At 35.3% G+C, this 20751-nt stretch overlaps 1 protein-coding gene across 2 annotated transcripts in view; it reads right to left on the reverse strand.

The window, feature by feature from the left end:
* Positions 1-20304, reverse strand: part of LOC127968992 (cGMP-dependent protein kinase 1) — a 161029-nt gene extending 140725 nt beyond the window's left edge. The window contains exons 1-2 of one of the 2 annotated variants that reach the window (XM_052570535.1): positions 19884-20304; positions 5105-5271 (exon numbers count right to left, since the gene is read on the reverse strand). In XM_052570535.1, coding sequence (XP_052426495.1) covers positions 5105-5271; positions 19884-20146 — 430 coding nt within the window. In that variant the 5' untranslated portion in view covers positions 20147-20304. Of the gene's footprint in view, positions 1-5104; positions 5272-14856; positions 15510-19883 lie in introns of those variants that run through there. The other variant, XM_052570533.1, reaches the window with a different exon arrangement.
* Positions 20305-20751: the final 447 nt, after the last annotated feature.

Consider the following 20751-nt stretch of genomic DNA (forward strand, 5'->3'; position numbering starts at 1 on the left):
TGCCTTCTGGGAAGCGCCGCAAAACCACGCAAACAAACTTCCAGAAACAAAAACAGCTTTTTTCCACAAGCCGTGGCCTCCATTAAAACTCCCTATTGCTTCACCACTAAAACAGAACCCTGCAATACAAAGAGATAACAGATTTGACACACATAAGCCCCTTTCACACTGCCATTCCGGCAAATACAGGGGTAAAGTGTTCCTGTAATTGTTCCCTGGTCGCTAGATTTGGCACTTTCACACTGCCAGTGATGACCCGGTATATGTGCGTGCTTTCACACACAACCCTTGAAGATCCCATAACGACACGTGACATCAGCGCGTGACGTGTAATGTACGAGTCGACAAAGCTTGGCACGTTATACTTTAACTGAAGCAAGCAAACGATCTCGGCGTCAGCGCGGAAAGTGAGGAACTAACTGATCTCTGCTTCATTACAGTTTGCACATATGTTTTCATCGCGAATGTTGATCTTCCTTCAAAACAGCCGGTAAAAAAGTTGCGCGATAACGCGCGTCATCACTTCGATACCGAATTAGATCTGGCTTTTGTTCACACAGCGCTCGTTCCGGATCGATTACCGCAATGTTACTATGTCCCCGACCCGGTTTCGATTCGGTAATCAATTCCGGGACGTGGTTGCTTTCACACAGAAGGCGACCAGGCAATGTTACGGGAATATTGCGGGTCCGACGTGCAGTGTGAAAGGGGCTATACAGTACTGTATAGAGTATCACAAATTGATATCACCAACATCAAGCCCCCAAACGACTGAGTAAACTGATTATACAAAAACAACTCCTTCTGTCTGACAATACAGCTAAATTCAGCTCCAATATCTTATAAGTGAAGCTGAGCACAAGGAATCTGTATAAGCATTTTTCATTAACAGCTGGCAGATTAATAAGTTCCTAACATTTAATTCATTCACTTGCCTGCCAGAAAACCTGTTGCTTTAAGCACTTAATTGCTTCAAATTGAGACAGCTGTGCACCAAAGTAGTCTGTCTGAAGTTACTTCAGCATAATAATAAACATTAAGAGATGGAAGACACTAAGACAGTGTGAACTGAATAATCCATTGTATTTTATAGCCATTCAGCACTAGTTTTTCAGATATTCGTAATAACTGTATAGGTCAGCTAAAGGTTAACTGCTTTTCTGTTGTTCATGTTTATAAACAGGTTTCACAAACACTCTCCCCACCTGTTATTGGACGGAGAGCTCCAACCACACTCACGCTATTGGTTAATAAGTCACTGTTGCCAGGCTGGTCAGGATGTTCAAACAAAGCAGTTTTCAAAGTACTAAAGATACAGAGTTACACTTTTTGGGGAAGAGCATACTTATAACTGAGCATATTAAATGGACAGATAATTAGATGAAAATGTACTCATTCTCAGGCCATCCAAGATTTAGATGAGTTTGTATTTTCATCAAATCAGATTTGGAGAAATTCAGCATTACATCACTTGCTCAACAAGTGGATCCTCTGCAGTGAATGGGTGCCATCAGAATAAGAATCCAAACAGCTGTTGAAACATCACAATAATCCACAAGTAATCCACATGATTCCAGTCTATCAGTTACGTCCTGTGAAGCTAAAGGCTGTGCATTTGTAAGAAACTAATTTATCAAGGCATTTTAAATTAAGACCATTACTTCTAGCCAAAACACAAGCCTATAATCCAGGAACTGGTTTTCCTAGTAAACTACGTATATTTCTCTCCTGATTCAAGATTATTTTTTAACTGGAGTAAGCAATATTATGTACAGAGGACTCATATTTTAGCTGTAAGCAATGGTTTGAAATGAAATGCATTGTAATGATGAATTTGTTTTTTACAAATACACAGCTTTTTGCATCACAAGACATTAATTGATGGATTGGAGTGGATTACTTGGGGATTACTATGTTGTTTTTATCAGTTGTTTGGACTCTCAATCTAACGGCACCCATTCATTGAATTGATCCATTGGTGAGCAAGTGATGTAACGCTAAATTTCTCCAAATCTGTTCTGATTCATCTACATTTTGGATGGTCTGAAGACAAATTCATTTTCAGCAAATTTTCATTTTTGGGTGAACTATTTCTACATTTAAAATGACACATTCACTCCCTTTCAGTTCATCTAAGTTCATATGAGGGAATACACATTATTGCCAAAAATCCTTACTAAATACTTTCATGAAGAAGACCACAGTTAGTCTCAGGGGGTTTGGAATCAAATGAGAGGGCGGACACAAGGGCAAGGCAATAAATTAGAGGAAATTAGCATCTCTGTCGCCAGAGGCAACTACCAAGACATATTCTACAGCTACAACAATACAACAGGAGGAGGTGAGCCTCCTATTGAGTGTGCATAACTGGAAGCAGACTGAAAGGTCTGAAGGTAAAGAGCATGCCTCCTGTGGTGACTGGCAGGGGTTAGTTTTGAGAGACAAAAATGTTTCATGGGTGCAGTGCTGTGAAAAAAACACCAGAGTGAGTGGCTCTTCTTATCAGAATGGTACATCTGCCTCACTTGAAAGCCAATTCATAGCTTTTCACAGGATATTTCCACTCAAGCAACGAAGAAGCTTTAAAATCCATAAAACTTTCCATTCCACAAAAAAGTTCTTTATTGTATATAAAAAAAAAGGTTTGTTAGATTTTTTAATATTATTTAACCACATTAAAATATCTGGTAACACTTTATAATAACTGCACACTATTAATTATTAACTAAGCATTAGTAAACAGATAATTCATAATTTATAAAGTATTAATAGACAGTAATAAGCAGTATATAAATACAGATATAAATGCTTTATTCTTTATTTAAAAGCATATCTATAATGTGTTTAATAATTGTTTTTTCATACTTTATTCATGATCAATTTATCATTTCTCAATGAAGTATAGCATTATTTACAAACCAGTTATTTAGGAGTTGCCAGTGATTCATAAGATCACAAGAAGAGTAGGAAATTCAGGTATTTATAAATTATTTAGTAGTGGTCAGTTAACTATTTATGTGAGCTCATCTAAAGTGAGGACTAGTTATGCCTTGTAAAGCATTTATAAAGGATATTTAAAGGCTCAGTTATCTTCTTACCAAAATACAGAAACAAACATAACACAGTGATACAGAACATAGAAATATTAAAAGCCTTTAAATCTCATTTGTAAAAGCTTTACAAGGCATAAATAGTCCTCACTTTAGATGATCTCACAAAAATAGTTAACTAACAACTACATATAGTTTTATAACTACCTGAATTAACCCTGAATTACAGAAGAAATACATGTTAATAAACCATTTATTAACACTATACAGTAAGTAACTATTTCTATATGTCTGAATAAAAAGATGTATGAATGCACATTTAAATAGTTTATTAATCATTTACTTACAATTTCTAAGTGATCTTATGAACCACGGACAACTCTTTAATAACTGGCGTGTAAATAATGCTATACTTAATTTAGAAATGATAAACTGATCATTAATAAAGTATGAAAAAACAATTATTAAATACATTATAGATATGCTTTTAAATCAGGTATAAAGCATTTATATCTTTATTTATAAACTGCTTATAAATGTCTATTAATGCTTTATAAATTATGAATTAACTGTTTCCTAATGCTAAACTAATGATTAATAGCATGCAGTTATTATAAAGTGTCACCAAATATCTTAAATAACTGTTGACCAAAATGGTTCTTCTATGGAATTGCTGTACAAACTCCCTTTTGGAAACTTTATTTTTAAGAGTGGACATGCAGACACTCATCCCAGGAGACATCTTTAAGACTAGAAACCATATTTTTAACAGTATACATTTTTGAATTGCAACTGGAGACCAATTCAATTTTTTCACAAGGTCCACAATCAACTTCAGACTATTTTTCAGACAGGCTATATAAGTGAACTTTTAAATGCTTTCAGAGACCGCTGGAGCACCAAGGGGGGCGTGCATTCAGAAAAACCCTGTGGCGTCTAAAACCAAATACATGGACAGCTGATGGCTTAAATAAGATGTGAATACATCTAAAAGGACTTTCATTTATGGTCAACAAAACAGGAGATTGTATGTCACAAACAGCATTAGAAAGAACTTGTATAGCACTGCAGCAGAACCAGCAGCAAACCACAAGGAAATATAACATGATAAAAGAAGAAGGTGATCTATGTTATGTCTGTTAAAAGATCCAAGGTGACCATAAAACTCACCATTCAAACCAGCCGCCTGGAGATGAAAAGCTAATTTGGAAGTGCATTAAATAAGGCTACGGTTATTACTCGTCAAGTTCAGTTAAGCCAGTGTTCAAACAGCACCAGCCCTATTTTAGAAGACTAAATGTGGTTCTGTTTTCATGTTGCTTGGTTGTAAACTAGAGTGACAACAAAAATGTGCTGGGGTATCCACTGCTGCTCTCTACAGAAAAAAAAAAGTGATTTGTGAGTTACATGGAGCATTTCCTTTCATAACAGTCATTAATTTAACAAATTGTATAAAAAAAGACCTGTGAGAAGTATTACTAATTGTATGGCCTTAAAATTTAATTTACACAATGATGGGGACATTAACATCCAAGTGGTAATTAATCTACACAGAGAAGAAGCAAAGCACAACATTTATGGCGAGAGAAAAAATAAAAGTTAATTCAAATGCTCTTTACCCCATTAAAAAATGTTCACAGAAAGGTTATTTAAGGAACCAAAAGTTTTTCAATGGCATTTCTGCAAAAAAAAATTATAAATAGAAAAAAAAATACCACTTTTTATGTAGGGTGAACTGACGTAAACTGGGCCTTTAACTGAATTCTTCCAATTTACTGGTAAATATTTAATCTAAATAATGTTAAATGGGAACAAACATAAAAAAAGATATATATATATATATAATTTGCCTTATACAAATTATTTATGGCCATGAAATTTTCAGTTTCTAAAGTTAAGCAACACACCAGGTTTTGCCAAAGAATACTTATTATCCGAGGTTAAAATCAATGTAATGCAAAGCCTTTTGAGGTTTAATGGCATGTCTGTATATCATCTGTTACAGTTGTAAAACACAGTAGAGTAAACGGCAAGAATAATTTGAAAAGGCCTACCTTCCATTACATAGACCAGGGAGCCCACATCGCCTTCTTTGATGATACAACTTTCTTTATCATACTCCACAGGGTACATGCAGTCCACAATCTCCTGAATTTGAGACAGCTCCAGGTTCTTCATGAAGTCATTGTCAAGAATGGCTTCTTTGATAAGTTCTTTAGACCTATGGATGACAAGGGTAAATGATTTTTTTTCTCCTTTTCTACTGTGGTTTGATTACTATTTATGACACAGAAGCAGGAGGTATGTTAAGCTGCTGTCACTCTAAGACCTAATAAACTCACACACATCCTATTTAATCCAAACTTTTTTTCTTTTTTTTTTTGTATTTGACCTTTCTTGCATTCAGACGCATTGCCTTATTGTGCTTTTAATATCAACACACTTTTAATATAACACTCTTTACTTACTCATGTGTCCATTGCTCTACCATGTTAATAGCTTCCTGCCAACTGAAAAATACATGGATATATTTATATACAGACAAAAATAGGACACTTTTGGTCATGATCTCTAAGATGCACTTAAAAAGCAGATTGGGGACTTCTTCAAGATCAATCACGATACAAAATCATCAGATGGCCCACCCTGTTCATAAAACCAGAAAAAAGTTATTTTTGAAACCCATGAGCAAAACCACTAGGTTCCTCAGAAAGAATTGAAATCTCACTAATCTCTCTTTTTTTTTTTTCTTGAAATCCCAGACACCTCCATTCAACACCACAGTGTGTGAGATTACCACTGAAATAATCGGAGAGAATCCCCAATAACTGCGTTTGTGAATGCAATCAATACCTCACCACACCAATGGATGAATTCCTTCGTATGGAGCATCTGGGCTCAACGTGATGAATCATTTTCATTGACAACATCACATTTTATTGGACAATGCTTGTCAGATGGCCTTGCTAGTGCCACTGCATTCCAAGTTCCCTTCCACAGATCTATTTTTAATCATGAAATTTGATTATTCAATCACTGGACAAGCAGATCTGCAGATTTGAAAATATTTAACCTTTTTTACGTTTGATTAGAAATGGCAGCGTGGCAGAGATGATGACAAGAATGAACCATCTGTGCAACAGTGCATGAGTGCTGAAGCCTGAGGAGGACATGGGGTGGACAGATCACTGCTCAGATACACTGCGTTACTACCACACACATACTCCTGCTGGGTACTAATGTCCAATGGGTGGATGATAAGACCTCAAGATCTGTGGATCTGTCTGGACTAATGACATTAATGACATGGATTTGTCATGCATGTGGGCAGGGGCGTCGCACCCGTGGGGGATGTGGGTGTTTTAACACCCACACTTTTCCCGGTGAGAGGGTTCAACACCCCCACGTTTTCTGCAGTTTTTCCGCAGTTTTGCACAAACGCCTTACTACAATCGCTCCTCCGTTTCTCTGGCCGCTCTGTGTCTGCGCTCGCGGCTGCTCCCTCCTCTCCCCTCCCTCTCATGACACTGGCTTTGAATGTGACCGGCTGATGATTGGCTGCTCTGCCTTAAGTCCCGCCTCTCTTGGAGTGTTATCGAGACTTGTCTCTGCAGATCAAAAGTGGGCGTTTATCACCATCTGGGTGTTTTCAAACTGCTGGGTGTTTCTGAATCATGCCATCTAAATGATCCCCCTTACCCAACCCCAACCCTAAACCTAACGTCACTATTACATCAACCAATCAGGTATCATGGTGTAAAAACACCTTGATCTGGTAACTCCCATTACTTTCCTGCAGAGACCTATGCTTGCTGTTATTGGTCAGCTCGTGCTGAGGAGGCGGGAACTTATGGTTATAGTTATTTACATCTCCCTTTTCCAGGTACTTTGAATGAGTGTTTATGCTTTCGCGTTTTTTTAAATAAGCTTGATATGTGTTTGGGAAGATGTTCTGTTATCGTTTTGTTGACATGCCGAGTGTTTTCGGTATTATATTTTGTTTTTTAGACTAATGCTAATTGCTATTATTGGGATATTGTTCAGCAGCTAGCTAAATTCGGTTATGTAACGTTATGTGGCATGCAAGGTATAACATAACTGTGATGATGAAGGCAGGGAATTGACGAGGAGGGGGGACAAACTGCCAGTGTTAAGCAGTGTATTCATGGGTTCATTGCCAGTGCAACTTATTTTGATATTTTGAGCATTGTTTGTTGATTAATAATTTTGTGGATACCTGTTGTGTTTGATTGTTTGCATACCTGTTGAAGAACTATGAAAGAGAAGTGTATATTATTTTAATGTTTAAAAACAGTAAATTATTACATTATTTATACCACCACCAGAGAAAAAGCTTTGTGTGGGTGTTTTTTTCTCCCCTTTTCTGATTTATTTTTTTTAAATGTAGGATTATTATTTTTTCCCCAGCCTAACGCTGCAAGTCGGAAATCCGACACGGTGCCGGAGAACTTTAAGCCCTGCATTTTGTACCCCTCTGTCACTGTATTCATCGTTTTTATTGTTTATAAACAAATCACATCCCCCGCACTTTTGAAAAGCTTGCTACGCCCCTGCATGTGGGGACCAGGGCTACAAACAATGGCGCTTTGTATAAGAAACTGACCTCTCACTAAATATAACTCAATGATTCTTGAGATATGAGACAAAACAAGTACCATGATCCTGCCCACCAATACTCGGGATGTTAATTTATATCAAATTATATTAAATTTACACTATATTATATGCATAACTATAGTTTTTTTTTTTTTTTTTTTTATAACTTTTGTCACAACTTCAACATCAACTCAAAATGTAATGTAAAACAACTGTTTGAGAATTTTAGACAATTATCCAAATTTTAACTAGCTGACATCACCACTAAAACAACTACTAACGTGTACATTACGTTCAGATTAAAGTGTAAACAACGTATCGGCGTACTTATGTTGCATACGCTGTTTACATATGACACTGAAGAGACGAATTGTAGAATAAAGTCATTATTTTTGTACGTTTTTTTGCACTCAGAAAGTATTCTCAAACCAAAATATTGTAATCTGCACCTGCCTACTTTATGAACTCCATAAATTGAATCACTTTATGGACTAAGCCTAAACAATAATCTCAAGATGCTTAATAAGCATAAAGCCCGCTGATACTGTATCATATAGTGTAACAGTGTCCTCAAGTAAGAGTGCAATTCCTTCTTGCTTGCCTAATTTTAGATTCTCAGTTCCCTTATTTACCAAAAAAAAAAAAAAAAAAACTTATAAAGCCTGCCGACAGTTTCCAGAAGACATTAACAGTGCTGACCTAAATCAAAATGATGCTTTAGAAATTAAAAGGGAGGGAACATTAAACATGATCAACATCAAACCTGGTTTTCTAATGTTCTCAACTGAACTGCCATGCACCAAACGTTCTCTTTAAGCTCATAAATGCAGGTGGTGGACAGATTTCAAAGTCTTCAGAGACGGACAACAGTATTGCTCTGAAGGGGTTACCCTAACAAAAAGTGCAGAAAATGCCATCTCGCATCAGAAGGAGCCTCAATTTAATCAGAGTCTTTGATATTTGAGGCATCATTATGGTGTCCTGGCAGGCCACTCGGTGGAATGCCGAAGTGATTTTGAAGCCAGATGGAGCATGGCTTTGTTGAGCCACGCTGAATAACTTCAGATAGGCTGGCAGATAGTGTAGATTGGCACTCTTGCAATATGTGTTGCCATCTCCTACCTAGCAGTCCTTTCCTCTCAGCATGCTTTTACAGCTCTTCTTAACCCACTCTCTACTCTTTTGTTTAACAAAGATTCATGACTGCCCAGACACAGAGAACAACACTGAACCATTTCCATAAAAGGAGAAAATATGCTCTTTTGGTGGGAAGCAAGATGGACAGATCCTGCAAAACTTAATCTGGGCTGCAGAATGGGAGAGAAAAATGGCTACATTTACATGCAAAATTTTTGGTTCAGTCGGACTAAAATTCATTCTGAATGATGAATCTGATTGTAGCGTTTACATGAATGCTAAATAAAGTGAACGGGTTGATGTGAGCGTTTATACTGTATGTCCAAGCGAAATTCTAATCGGAATTGATTTTTTTTTGGCAAGCGCACACTGCACAAATATAGAGTTTCTCAGTGTTTGCACATAATAACCACTCTCCTACATGGTTTCTTTATTTGTTTTTAATTTCACAAAACCAGAAAACAAACGCTGTAGTCCGACCGAGCCGTTCGTTGTAGTTCTTGAAAAGGGATTTTTTTTAAACAAAATATCTCCCTTTAGAGTGGACTTTGAGATTTGTTTGAAGTTTGAAGATCTTTTTTTTTTATGCCCAAACATACACACTACACTTACTACAATTCAAAAAGTGAAAAAGCATAATAGGACCCCTTTAAATTATTTTCTTAATATTTATCTTGTGCCCCGTATAGTGAAAAACATGAGAAGAAACGTATTTCACGTTAAACGGGTTATTTTTGAAAATCAGTGCACGAAATAAAGCTGCTCTTAATTTTCATTGATGACTGCAGTTTTAATAATTTTAATTATAGTCCTGTAATTTATTATATAAATTAATAGACATGTTAAAAATGTGTTTCAGTGAGGAATAGGCTAAACTTTAATTATCCTCACAGGGCGTCATGGCTTGATGCACTTTGAAATTATTATGGATCAATTATTTCATGTACTTTAATAATAAAAGTAACCTAATAATAATAATAGGCCTAATAATAAGAATAATGTAACAGGTCGACATTAATTGGAAACGCTAAATCCTATTTACTCTTTCCCCGTCAGCATTTTTGAAAGAAGTTACCAGCCATCGCCCACAATTTTGATGATTTTCACTAAAATTTGATGCTCTATAGTATGTTTTGTTTTATATTATATATATATATATATATATATATATATATATATATATATATATATATATATATATATATAATTTTGAGCAAAAAGGTGAGAAAATCACATTTTCATCAAAAACTACATCTGGATGCCGTATTTTCCAGACTATAAGTTGCACTTTTTTTCATAGTTTGGTTGGACCTGCGACTTATAGTCAGGTGCGACTTATTTATCAAAATTAATTTGACATGAACCAAGAGAAATGAACTAAGAGAAAACATAACCGTCTACAGCCACCAGAGGGCGCTCTATGCTGCTCAGTTCTCCTGTAGCCTACCCCTGAGCAGCATAGAGCGCCCTCTCGCGGCTGTAGACGGTAATGTTTTCTGTTGGTTCTTGGTTTTAAATAAATGCGACTTATAGTCCAGTGCGACTTATATGTTTTTTTCCTCATCATGACTTATTTTTGGACTTATGCGACTTATACTCCGGTGCGACTTATAGTCCGAAAAATACGGTAATATTCATGATGATTATCAAAGAATAAATCCAGTAAATCGCTTCCATCAACACCTCCAAAGCTTGCACAGCCATATATCACTTCTTGAATCATCAATTTACTCCGTAATATTATGCAGTTTTCATTTATATGCCGTCTATTGCTGATGATCGCATTATTTATCATTTGCATCTGTTTACATAAGAGATTGGTAGTTTTTCTGTCCTGTTCAAGTGTGTTTTTTGTTTGGGAGGTTTTGTACTCATTCAGAAGATGTGTAATAGCGCCCTGAAGTGTATAACAGTGAAAACACGGAAAGCCACAAAAACTCGTCAATGGCGGGGAAGCGTGGTCTTCTAAATGATGAGATGCATCGTCAATGGCGGGAAAAGAGTTAATATTGCCTTTTTTTTCTGCTTTTGTGCCCAGCGTGCCCGTCCAATATTCCACTGTGTGGAAATAGTTGTATGAATTGTCTGCACTTTATCTATTGTAAAAAATGGTTTGAATTTACCATGTTTTCCTGCCAGTTGGCATTGAGAGTGACTGACACTTGATGGTCAATTTTTTTTTCTAAAAAGACAGGTGTAAAAATAAATAAATACATAAAATAAAAGAAAACACTTTTCTATGTGCATTCATAAATTGTATTAATTTGTTAGTGTCCTATATTTGTCAGTTGGCATTAGAAGTTACATTACTTATAACATGAGAAGTTTAATACCACAGAAGAAAATAAAAATAAAAAATGCCTTTTTCGAAGCTGCTGTATAACACAATGTGGCTGAATTTGCATGCTATTTAGATAGCTGAAGCATATAGGCGTTCATTACTTTCACTCAGTTTATTTAGTTTTTTAGCACCCCCTCTAAACTGTTAAGCCCCTCCTTATCACACCCAACAAAAAAATTCTGGGGCAACCACAGCAAACACTATAGCAATGTCAGGTGTTCCAGTATTTGTTTTTAAAGGTCAGTGATGGCAATCAGTGCATTTAAGGATAAAATAAGTGTAATTGTAGACTTTATATAACGTTTGTGCTTTAAAGTATTCTGTGTGGTGGATTGTTGTTGCAATAGATGTAAAATTGCTTTGGAACAACAGCTAAATGGCATTAGGATGATTCTTAGGGCCCGACGATGGAGGGGGCCCGGGGAAGCGCGATTTCTACCAAGGGGAACGCGGAACAAGATGTGTCACTTCATGTCTGTTACCACAGAAAAGAATGTCCTGTTCCTATTATTATGTGAGAGTGGAGAGAAGTGGTTGTAGCTAACATAAATCAAGACTGCGAGTACATGATTAACTTCAGATTGTTCTTTTTAGCAGCATGAAAAATGGTTCTGAATAAATTGCATAAAGAAAGCAAGCTTTTTTTCTATAATTATCGGAGCTGTCCATTCAGTTCCCTGACTGAGTTCTGCACTTTTGCAAAAACTCTCATTATAATAATTTGACTACACTGCACAATGAATTTTATATTTATATCGTACCTATGCTTAGCTGAACATAATGAAAGCATTTGCGAGACTGAAGACCTCAATCAGTAACCAAGCACTGAACAAAACTAAAGTATTTTAGGCAGATTTCCTCTGCGCCAGTGACTATTCTGAACAGCTTTGATTGGTCATATCTCAAAAACTGTGAAAAATATGCTGTAAATAGAAACATTTTATGCAATAGAAGCTGTGCAAGGAAGTGTGAAAATGCTACTATGCAAGTAACATCCAATTTTCAGTTTTAACCACAGATGGCGATAGAGAGGCTAAAGTTTCTCAGTTCAGAAGACTTCTCTGTGACGTCATTTCCTGTTTTATGATTTAAATTCTGCCTGTGTTTCCTCCACATTACTTTAATATGGATTGAATTAAATTATTCATCTTAATATTAAGTTTTATTTGTCTAATCAATAATATTAACAGGTTATTGTGGCATGTTTTGTTTTGTTTTTATTTAAACTTTTTTTCCCCATGAACTTTGATTCAAAACAGAAGAGTTGTATGTGTAACATCATTGCATATAAAAACTGTACTTATTACTTGATCAGAAAGTCATGGCAGCTTCTGGTTTTTACATGACTTTAACTCATCAAAATATGTTGAGCAATTCCAGCTTTCCAGATCCAGATTAAACAGGATTTTTTGAAGTCAGTTTAATATAATTTGTTAAAAATGGCTTATACAACCAAGTTGATTATACTTAAAACATTAAGGCAGCAAGTTAAAATGGGTTACTTTTTTACTTTGATATGAGCATTGTGTGATTGAGCTAGAAGAGATAGATAAATATAAAATTATGTCAACATTTAGGAGTAAACTAGCACATACATGCTTTAAAACTAATAGATGTAGATTAAAAGCTTAACTACAGTATAATCTTCAATTGTGAATGGGGTCATTCATGGGGTCTTCGAAACAAGTAACAGCTGGGGATTACAAGGTTTCATATTCAATATACATCCAGCTTTCCATTAATAAAATAATACATGTCAAATAAAGAAATAAATCTGTATGGGCATGAATCATTAAATGGTTTCATGCATAGTTATTGTTCAAGTGAAATTAGTCTTGCATGTACCATCCGCATCTATGAACGCCGGCACAAAAGAATGTTATGCCTTCACAAAGACGGAAGGCATCTGGCTCTCGACCAAAATGCACTCATCCATCAAGAGTAAATATTCACAAGACATAAACACAAGGAAAACTGAAATGCTCACAAACTGTGAAAGAAAAGACACTGAGAGAGAGATGAGTTGTAGAAGAAAAATGATGGAATTGCTGGTGGATGAGGGAGGCTTTTGGATAATACCTCTCTAGAGATCCAGCTGAGGAGAAGATGAAAAAAAATAAAAAAAGATTTTCAAGGGCGCTAAGAATATACTCCCCTTTCCAGTTGTGTGCATTTCATTAGATATAATTATGCAGTTTCATTGAAGTCATTGTACATAGTTTTAAAGGGCTTAAAAGCAGTTTTTAATGCTTAACATTTTATGAACACCTTGATATATGAGACTGAAAAAGGACTTTAAAGGACTATTAGTCAATATAATAGCCAATAAATGTCGATCATATACTGCCTTATATATACAATTTTTATACAGTGGGATTGGTATTGTTTTGTCAGAAGAACTACTGCTGGTATGACCAAAACCTGCGGTTCTCAGAATGATTTGAGATTATTGGAAACAATACCTTCTGACCGTCTGTACAGAGAGTTCACGTGGTCAGTGTCACAAATTAGTTTTTTTTTTTTTTTTATAAAATAAAATAAAAGTAATACAAATTTGATTCAATCTTCATTTTACAGTTATTTCCCTTTACATTCTCTTTTTCTAATTCCTAAACCCACCTGTTCATTTACAGATTTTTAATGTGGTCCAAGACCTTGCCACCCATTGTATATTCTTATTTATGAATTAAGTATTTACAATTTACACATCATGCTATTCTATGTACATACTGTAGGTATGCAATGTAATGTATGTAACTTTGCAACTGCTAAAATAAAATAATTACAAGTATTTTTATTTTCTTTATTTCATTAAATGTAACAAAAAAATAAAATAGTATGGTTCTACTTTTAAAAAAATGCTACCAAAACATTTTTAAAGACTATTAGTCAATATTATATTGGTTAACCATATACTGCCTTATATACTAATTACTTTTACAGTGGTGTCTGTATTTTTCTAATGCATTGCATTTTTTCATAATAAATTACATCATCAGCATAACATTTTGAGTGCACAGTTAGAAAATTCCACATTGCATCATGAATCTGTATGTCCTTAATTAATTATATTCTGCCATTTTGCACATTATGCTATTCTAAATTAAATTACTTACTATATACCTTGTCTACTGCATTACAGCGGTCATTTGTGCTGTCATTTTACCATAATTTACCTATAGGCTATGCAATGCTGCATTACTACTCACACCTCTGGTTAGACTTGCTCTTCACAAGCACATTGAAGTTGAAAGTAATATAGTAAAATATTTATGATGCCGAAAAATTATATATTTTACATTAACATATTCTCGTGACAAACACTGTGCATGAACTGTAATCTGCATATCAATACGCACTTTTTCACCCTTTCAAAGTGGAGAAATAGAATCAACAGGTGGAAGCACCAGACTTGGCTATCTGCCTACTTCACAATACATCACATCAGTGCAGTAATGAAGGCTTGGACGGAGACAGCTTTGATGGATGGTTATGATTATACTAGTGCCACAGAACTCAAAGTGTCCTTCCAAGGTGACCAAGATCACTTGCATAAAATCAGCACAGCACAATGGCAATGTTTCATGTGTCATTACAAGGATGCATATGCATAATTGCATCAATGCCATACTACACATAATCAGCAATTAGTTCCAGTGAATTTGACGGACAGCTTCATAACAACACTGATCAGATTTAAGTGGCACCTACTGTGGGCTCTTTGGGTAGAAAGGCAGGGTGACGTGATTGAGGTCTTGAATATCAAAGGCTGTAGGTTCGGCTGAGATCGCCTGCCTCTTGGTCCTCTGGTGCTCTTGGAGGACACTCTGCTTGTGGACTTGTTGAGTTGCCGGTCTTATAACGGATCGGTATTTGTCTAACTCATTCTGAAGCTTCTGGATGAGTTCGTCTTTCTGGTCAAGCTCCAACTCCAGTTCATCAATCAGCGCGTCTCTCTGTCTCAGTTCTTCGATCTTCTCCTGTAACGCGTACTGGAGATCGCGTAAAGTGCCCATTTCTCCCCACAGTCCACGATCCGGAGTCGTTTCCAACTTGGCGAACGGTCAGTTTTCGGTCATGAAATTAAAACAAACCGCTTTGGGTCTTGTTTTCCTTGGTACTGTCGCCAAAAAAAAGGTCGCGCACCGATCTACCGGCGTGATTTCGGATCTCTTATACCGGAGGAATGAGCGGGGAAACACCTACGGCGCTGACAAACGTCACATTCGGGAGACGAAGAAGTTTCACAGGGCATTCATTTCTTGTCCAAATACGTCAGTCGCAGCTGTCGAGCGCGAGTGGAACGCGTTGAGCGCGCAGTGAACGCGCCGTGAGAGCAGCACGCTCGTGGCTCCCCGATGAACCAATGAGGAAAGACTCAAGCGCGCACCTGTAACAGCCGCTCAGCCTTCCGGTGCGCTACCTTCCACGAGCACATGAGCGCATTCAAGAAAAAACTAAATTAATTGAATCCAAAGGAAACTTTCCCTATTAACATACAAATCATCTTCAAAAAATGTTCACATCAGCCATGTATCAATAAATATGCACAGAAAAAAATAGGCCTACATCAAAGAAAAATATTCCACGTTTTCATTTTGTTGTTTTCTCACTAACTAGTTTTGTGACATATACTCGCAACTGAGCTTGCTTTTTAACCTTTTAAGACGTACAAATATTTCTGATCATTTAACTTTAATTAAAGTAAATTCTTTCAATTCTGCTCTAATTGTATGAGTATAAGCTTGTTAGATATTATTAAATTCGTTCAATGCTGAGAATGAATCGTTGCTTTTTAGGAAGCAAAATGTACAGTTATCAAAAACACAAAATATTGTATATGACCAAAATGTCATTTTCAGATGTTGAGGTATCTGGTTAAGGTGACATAAAATCTTATTTATTTAGTTAGTTAGTTAGTTATTGGCTAATTGGTTTGTACATTTTATTAGTTGAGACATCATAATATTTATTTATTTATACAGTAACACTCAAAGGAATGGTTCACCTCCAAATTATTGGATAGTCTGGTTATGAGTAAATCATCAGGAAATGATCATTTTGAGGTGAACTATTCATTTAAATACAACACTAATGAAGCTCAAGGAGTATATTTTTACACAACCAACTGCAGTTATGCTTCTATACTTAGCACAGAACAAGCTTTATGTCCAGATGATGCTCTGGAGTTCTAACACATGTTTCTTCTTCATAGCCCCTAACATCATCTGAATCCTTCCCATTAACACACGACCACCTGGTGCTCCATTTCACTGTATTAACTGCCCAAACTGTGAGTGCAAAAAATGTTACTCTCGTATGCCCTCTGTAGACTTATTGTGCTGTAACACACCAATAAGCACGTTAGACTGAAACCTATGGAATCCTGAACAATATCATTTCAAAACAGGGCTTTATATAAATATATACAAGCTACTTTATTTAAACTAATAGCCCATATTTAAGAACGAACCTATTTGATTTCAGCTAGTCACGCAACATTTCCCTCTCTCTCTCTTTAAGTAAAAGTATTAAATGAAATACAACTAAAAAACACTATATATACATATAAAAATATATAAAAATGACAAGAACACAGAATCAAATTATTAAAACTTTTAAATGAAACGAAAAAATGAAATAAAAAAAGAAAATGTGATTCAAAACAAAAATTTTAATATTAATAAAAAGTATAATACTCTTTCAATGATACTAAATGCTTAAAATGCCAGAAGGAAATGTAATGGCAAGAACACACAATACAAATAAATAAATAAATAAATTTATTTTATTAAATTTGAAAAAAAAAGGATTAAAGCGCCCTCTAGGGGAAAAAACACACCCATACAGAGATCACCAAAAATGTAACTAACATGACCAACTACAAATAGCATTGATTATAATATCATAATAATCTGATAATATCAAGCTGTACCAATCATGTTTGCAAACTGTTATATGCTGTATGTCTTGTACAGCATATTTTTACTGCTCTGTATAATTTGCTCTGTCTACAACTTGATTTATGTACCATATTTTTCAGTGTTTTGTCTGGCAGGAAGAATCTTAAGACTCGCTAAAAGATGTTAATAAAGGTGTTATAAATGTCCTGATTTTTGAAACCCACAATGTAGCACACAAACCTCACAGGGGACATTATTCAATATCTAGTCCATGCCTTCCTTTTAACTGATTTCCATGAGAGCTGGCCCAAAATGAACGTGAATCCCATTTATCAGTCCTAACAGAAAAGAACAATTAAGCACGACTGATGAGGCTCTGTCTTTCTTGCAAACCATTTACAAGAACTGGAGCCCAGATGCAGATCAAAGTGTCCGAATGTGGACGTGAGAGATGTGATGCTAATGTGGAAGGCCTGAGTCTGGATCTGCAGTACAAGCCGCCGTTACCCTGCAGCCTTTTATCAGCACGGGAAAGATAACACACTTTCCATTCTCAAGTGCTTTTCAAGCAGCTTGTTTATTATATAAGGAGTTCTACATGAGAACACACAGGATAAGAGACGAGGGCGGGCAGTATTTGTCAAAGAGAACGCTTTTTATCAGTCACAAGAACCTGACTATTGAATGTGCAGTGAATAAAATAATTACATAATTAACAAATGTTAAATGTTATAAGGTTTAAAATGGCAAGGGGTTTGGTTCAGATTCATATATATCAGATCATTTGGAGCTCAAGCCAATGTTGAAAAAGTTTCTGCTGTTGAATATTTTTGTGGAAACTGTGATTCACTTAAATGTTTGGATTATGTAAGAGAAAGAAAGGAAAATAAAAATACATTTTATCCAGCAAAAATACATTCACTTTATCAAAACAGTGAAGACATTTATGTTATGAATAATATATATACAGTATATATATATATATATATATATATATATATATATATATATACATATTTGTTTTTTTGTTTGTTTGTTTTTTTTTTGTTTTTTTTTTTCAAAAGCTGTTTAATTCAATCAGAGGCTATATATGGGGCTGCTCCCCACACATGACACAGATAAATACTCACTTAATTACTATTTGTCACTTTTAATTGTTGAATAAATTATTACAAATCATAAAAATGTTTTTTTTTTTTAAATATGTAGGGCGTTACAATGGCATGATTAACTAAAAATCTTTTCTATCCACACTTGATGATAGGTCTTAGTATAGAGCCCACTGCCATATCATTGCATTAGATTCCTCAGTTTAAATATCAACCATTTGTGGGATGATGATATTTTGCTGACATCTAGTGGCTACTAACAGGAAGTTATTTCAATTTTGAGATGTTTTAAGGACAACCAACTGGCAAAACTGCTTATTGTAATCCAAAACTTCATTTTTCAATTTATTACATTCAAAAGCTAAATGAAAATGTACTGTAGCGTTGATCTCAAGCATATTCAGAAAGCTACAGCTCCTGCTGACCCTAGCAGAGGTTAATAAAGATACTCATTTACAGGAATGGGGTTTACTTATTCCTGCTAGATGCGGGACATTCCACATTTTTCCAGGAAAGTTGAAAGTTACCATATATGAATCCTAAATATAGTAGTGAATATCTGTGGCATTAAATATTTAACAGCCAGCATTAAATATTCAACAAGGTTCAGGCTATTGGACGCTGAGCAAGAGTGTGATAGAGAGCTTTTATGTCTGAGAGCATTAGACCAGATGTGGACTTCTACTGTATTTGAATGCATTATAATAGGCATTATGGACCAACATTTATATATGTTAAAGTAAACTAATTATGATGCATGCATATAGTTTGATTCAATACTACCCATTTTACATGAAGTGTATCTCATTCTATCAAAATTTAGATGCAAAACTGGTGAAAGTAAAAACAGAAGCATTTCAAATGCATTTATTACACTAGTTGAAACCATGTGATGCACGCCTTTAATGAGTAAAGTTCTGCACACCTTTGTGGGGTGGGGGGTATTGTGTAAAAACATCACAAAGTTTAAATAAAAAGTGTTAAAGAAATAACAAATTGAACAATTTTTTTTTTTTTTTTCAGATTTAGGCCAGTATAGTATAGTATAGTATAAACCTGTTAGGCTTAACTGTGTTCATATTGTGAACATTTGAGGGGGAAAAGTTTAAGTGTAAGTGGAATAGTATAGTATAGTATAGTATAGTATAGTGTAGTATAGAAGTGTTATACAATTTGATAATACAATCTTGTATGTACCTTCATAGCATATTATTGTACATATTTAATTTTGCATAGTACAGTACAGTATAGTATAGTATAGTATAGTATAGTATAGTATAGTATAGTATAGTATAGTGTTCAACAATGTTATGATACAATGTTATGATTTGCATATATGTCTATATTTAGTTTAGCATAGAACAGTATATTAGTATAATTTGGCATATAGTATAGTATAGTATAGTATAGTATTGTATGGTATAGTATAGTTAAATACATTTAATTGTTGAATAATATTATTTAACTATGTACTTACAGAGTTAATGGTTAGTTTGGGGTTAGTCACTTGTAATTATGCATAATTTGATGTTATTACTATAGCAAGTACATATAACGTGGTAACTACAGCACCTTTATATAAAGTGTTCCATGTACTCCTGTATAGTGCAGTATAGTCACACCGCCGGGTAACATAGTCTCGAGTCGGACAGAGACCATCCACAGCCTGGTTTTGACACCTATGCAAAGAATGCGCGTCTATAGATAGTAAATGTAGGGCTCTTACCTGTCCGACTTGGGGTGTTTGAGCAAATCTTCGCTCTTTAAGTCCTGGAAGGACCTGAAGGTCTGCGGTTCCGCGGAGATGCCCTGCGCGCGCCTGGTTCTTCTGGGTCCAATAGCGCTCGGCAGCACTGACTGACATTTGTGCAGCTTTCTCTTCAGTTCATTCACCTCCTGCTCTTTCGCCAACAGCAGCCTCTCCATTTCCTTTATCCGCTCCTCTTTTATCAGCAGCATCTTGGCAAATTCTTCGTCTAATTCGCTCATGTTTGAAGTTTGAAGTGTTCTAACAACTCTATAGTCAAGATGTTGTTCAGCACAGAGCAACTGCGCTGCGTGCGCTCCCTTCCTGCAGACTAGGACGATTGTTTCATTGAGAAACCAATTAGATGTCCCTCTCCCTCCTTCCCCAGAGAGACCTGGTCACTCCGCTTCTGTCTTCCACGCTCTCGAGCCTCAGAATGAATAAACTATCATATATCATGTGCTTTAGTGTGTACGCAGCGCTCAATACAGTAATGTATGAAAGCTAGACAATGTTTTCTTTAAAAACAGTAAAATGTATGTATGTATTTATTTACTTATACATTTTTTTAAAGAAAACAATTGATTGTGTTTATTATTAGTTTGATATTGTGTATTTAAAAATAAATAAGTTTAAATGTATCGATTTGTTTGGTTGTTTGCTACTGCAAAATAAATAACATTATATTTATTTAAAAGTTTGGTTGTTGCTTGTTAATTAAATGTTTGTTTGTTTGTTTGTTTATTTGTTTGTTCATTAATTCATTTATTAAAAAGATAATAAATTTATGAAATGTATTTGTTTGGTTATTGTTTGTTACTGAAATATAAATAATAATCTATTTATT

The sequence above is a fragment of the Carassius gibelio genome, chromosome B12 (assembly GCF_023724105.1).
Source record: "Carassius gibelio isolate Cgi1373 ecotype wild population from Czech Republic chromosome B12, carGib1.2-hapl.c, whole genome shotgun sequence".
Lineage (NCBI taxonomy): Eukaryota > Metazoa > Chordata > Actinopteri > Cypriniformes > Cyprinidae > Carassius > Carassius gibelio.